The 3,781-nt window shown below is 44.0% G+C and overlaps 1 protein-coding gene across 1 annotated transcript; it reads right to left on the bottom strand.

The window, feature by feature from the left end:
- Positions 1-1,289: 1,289 nt before the first annotated feature.
- Positions 1,290-3,518, bottom strand: LOC134610504 (tubulin polyglutamylase TTLL5-like). Its single transcript, XM_063453472.1, has one exon. It carries the CDS (start codon positions 3,516-3,518, stop codon positions 1,290-1,292), a length of 2,229 nt encoding a protein of 742 aa, XP_063309542.1.
- Between the last annotated feature and the right edge of the window lie 263 nt (positions 3,519-3,781).

Genomic DNA, 3,781 nt, shown 5'->3' with positions numbered 1-3,781 from the left:
CGGCTGACGTCGACAAGGACGAGCGTGGACAGAGCCTGACCCAGAACCGAGGGACATTGGCGCTGGATTCAGGTAAGAGGCTGACGTGGGGTGGGGGGCACTCCAGAATTCTACAGTGCCAGGAAAATGGCTTTGTTTTCGTAGCACTGGAGAATCCCTTGTAAAAAAAAAAAAAAGCAAGACACTTGAAATTCATGTTGAGCATCACATAAAATGTGCTTTCCTTGGAAAGACTTGTCAAAGTAGAGGTAAAGCAGGGCCACACTTTTCATTTTGTTTATTAAATATAGGAAATAAGTAAACATAAAAGTAAAATGCCACGGAGGTGAGGGTTCCACTTTAAAGGTGCACTATAGTGGTCCGGGTGCAATGTCCGTCGGTTCAATAATTGTAATTATTGCAGTTGTTGATAAACTGCAATAATTACATTGCAGGGATAACTCCATCTCTAGTTGCTATCTACCAGACAGCCACCAGAGACGCTTCCGGGTCCTTAGACGGCTTTTAGTCACCTAACTAACTAACACTGGATGTCCTCACGCTGTGCATGAGGACATTCAGGGTCTGCTAAAATCCCAGAGGAAAGCATTGATAGCTATAGCGATCGCCGCCAGTGCACTTTAGGTCCCCAACGTCGGGGTAGGAGGAGCAGAGGCGGAGCCTGACACACCACTGAGGGACATCGGCGCTGGAGTCAGTTAACCCTTTCTGGGCTGCTGAGGGGCAGCATGTGGGATAGGGGCACTATAGGTTACTATAGTGATAGGAATACAACTCTGTATTCCTAGCACTACAGTTTCCCTTTAAGCGCTCGGTTCAGGGTCAGCACAGATTGAGGTCTGTCTGTCTCTGGCTAACTGAGCAGTAGAAATACTACTACCAGTCTTACCTGGCTTTGATAGTAAAGATGCCTCAGGAAGAATCGAACCACAAAGCTCCAAAACATTCTTTTCTAGATCCTCTTGTTCTAGTCCCTCCAATCAGCTCGTCCTAAGGTTATTAACAAAAAAGCAAGAAAAAATGGTCGCATATGGCCACATAAAATACATTTTACAATCAAGATGCTAGCTATCCATGGAGAATTCTACATATGCAATATGGAATAGGAATGTATTATGAATAAACATTAGATTAGCTTTTACAATAGCTGTAAGAAAAGTCTAACAGATATTAACATTTTGTCTTTATTCATATTTTTGGGGTTGTCTGTAAGACAGAAAGCAGACAAATCATTGTAATATTGTACCTGTTTTTGGTTTTGTGTCAGATTCGGGTGCATCCTAGTGCCACTATAGCCGATCCAGTTCTGCGCAAAGTTGTTGGTAGGTGGACGAGAAGCCAGTGATGATGTTTAATAGCTCACTGGAACCGTACAGAACAGTAGGCTGTGGATCAACTTGTCTCATGCTTCCAGAGGCCGTGCTAGAGTCCCTGGTTACACATAATCCCTGTCTCCTGATGTCTTTGGGAACTCTTTCGCTGCTTTGATGAAATATTTTAGATGGACGGACTGAATTATACCCAAATTTTTGTGTGCAGTCTTTTTTACTAAATTGCCTGAGCGTCATCACATGATCCACGGGTCTGCTTGACTGCAATGGCGGCAGCTTTTGCTGATACAGTGCCGAAGGTACACTACTGCTGGATTTTTTATCTGACAGCTTTGTTGATAGAAGATGGCGAGGCTGAATATTATCCAAATGTTTGCATGTTACTAAATTGGGCAATCTCTGTCTCTCCACCTCCTTGGAAACTCTTTCACTGCTCATGTGAGAAGTTTTAGATGGAATGACTGACTTATTTGTCTGCAGTGATGGCTGCTTTTGCCCACGCAGCACAGAGTGTTGCCCAACACCAACACTGCTGGCTTTTGGATCTGACATCTTTGCTGCATGCAGATGGAGAGGCTGAATCTTATTAAGGGGTTTGCATGTCCTCACATCCTTGGGAGTTCTACTTTGGGATGGACTGCCTTGACTGAGTGCCATCTCAGGGATGTTTGTCCGCAGTAGGGGCAGCTTTCGCTCATACAGCGCATAGTGTTGGGCAAGTCCACTACTGCTGGATCCCGGCTTTGACGGCTTCTTTGTAAAAAGATGAGAAGCCAGCATGCTATTAAAGGATTTGTATGTCAGGAAATTGCTATATTTCTTCCATGTATCCTTGTTGGGGAAGATTCGAATAAAACAGCCTCTTCTCTCTTCCTCCTCCTTGACCTCACGAATTATCTTCATCCTCTCTTGGAAGAGGGCGGTTTCGGTCTGTCCAGCCGCTGTCTTTTGATAACCTTCTTTCACTTTTGCACTTATTATGGGCCCTTTGTCCATATTCTGCTGGGTATTTTGACACTGCACACCAATTAATGTCAGCGTGTCTGCAAGCAGATTTGCCTTGATTTTTAATTCAAGGGGACCATCAGAAACCAGAGACGGCATTAGATTAACTTCCAACAGCCAGGGCTTTAAGGTTTCATCTACTAGGACATCAAAGCCGTACAATTCAAAACACTTTCTTCTGTCAGCGAGCGTTCCTTGCAACACTGAGGCAATAGAGCCTTCCGCCGATATTATGCTTTTAATAACAAGCTCTTCTATTTTAGACATGAGCGTGGCTGTGTCTTTTCCCAATTCCTTTAGGTGACGCAGCAATGCACCCATGCTCCATAAACTGCCGTGATTTTCCACTTCCGGATTTGTGGATCTCACATAGTTTGCATTTGCTTTGTTTATGCTGGTGTTGGTCAAATGCATATATTGATTTTTCATGTTCTCCTCCGTTGGTTTATATTGATTAGTGGCAAACCTTGTCAGACCCTCTTCATATAGGTAAATAATTAGTGGATCATATGACGTGACCAGTACATAGAGGCGTAGGTCAAATTTAAATCCGTCAACAAGAAGTGGATTTTTTATGTAACGAGAGACTAGGAGTGTTTCCCTTCTGTTTATTTGAGAGAAGGAATTGATAATCTGAATTCCGCGTCCTTGACAGGCAGAGACAGGCTTTGAGATCCAGGGGCCTTGATCCTTGGAAATAACTTTGCGGAATTCCTTGTTATCATTGGGAAGTACATAACTCTGGGGTAGGAAGTTGTAAGTCTGGGCCCCATGTTTCTTCTGCAGGGTTTGAATGTTTTTGCAGAGTAGATCCTTGCGTCCCAACTGCATAGAATTGGGGAAGTGGTTGATTTTCTGAAATTTGGAAAGATTTGCCAAGACAGAAGCATTAATGTATGGTCCTGTCCACATCAAATTGAAATTGCTACTGCTGGTTTCCACTTTCTGAAACCCATGAGCAGATAGCATTGTGCTGACCGGGCTATTCCCGATACGAGCCATCTTGTATGCCAGTTGGTAGTGTTCTCCCACCTCACGCAGGCATACCATTCCAGTTGCGCCTTCTGCTTGAAATTTCACCACTGGCGTTTTTTCTGAACCCCCAGTCCATATTATGCAGGGGTGGTGTTCTTTCTCCTGGCGCTCAGAGGGTTCACCCTTCTTAGGCTGTTGTCCAGCCATGATTATATATTTAGCTGGTATCAATATCTGTGTAATACCAAATAATGAATTTGCTACTGCTCTCTTAGCCTCCTGTTCAGTTGGCTGCTATGCAGTGCAATGACTAAGTGGAGCAGTAGCAGCACAGTCAGCTAAGAGGAGCATCGTGATGTCAGAGCAGCACTGTGAGGTCAGATGAGCATTGGGAGGCCAAGTAAGAGATTTGCAGAGTTTTCCCAATAAGGTTTCAGTTCAAAGTATAGCCCCAATATCAGATTATCCTA

This window comes from Pelobates fuscus, chromosome 5 (genome assembly GCF_036172605.1).
Source record: "Pelobates fuscus isolate aPelFus1 chromosome 5, aPelFus1.pri, whole genome shotgun sequence".
NCBI classification, from domain to species: domain Eukaryota; kingdom Metazoa; phylum Chordata; class Amphibia; order Anura; family Pelobatidae; genus Pelobates; species Pelobates fuscus.
Note: the sequence above shows the minus strand (reverse complement) of the source record. Positions and strands in the feature narration are given on the sequence as shown.

Coding starts and splice junctions, on each gene's coding strand:
- LOC134610504 (XM_063453472.1), bottom strand. CDS start 3,518: ATGGCTGGACAACAGCCTAAGAAGGGTGAACCCTCTGAGCGCCAGGAG.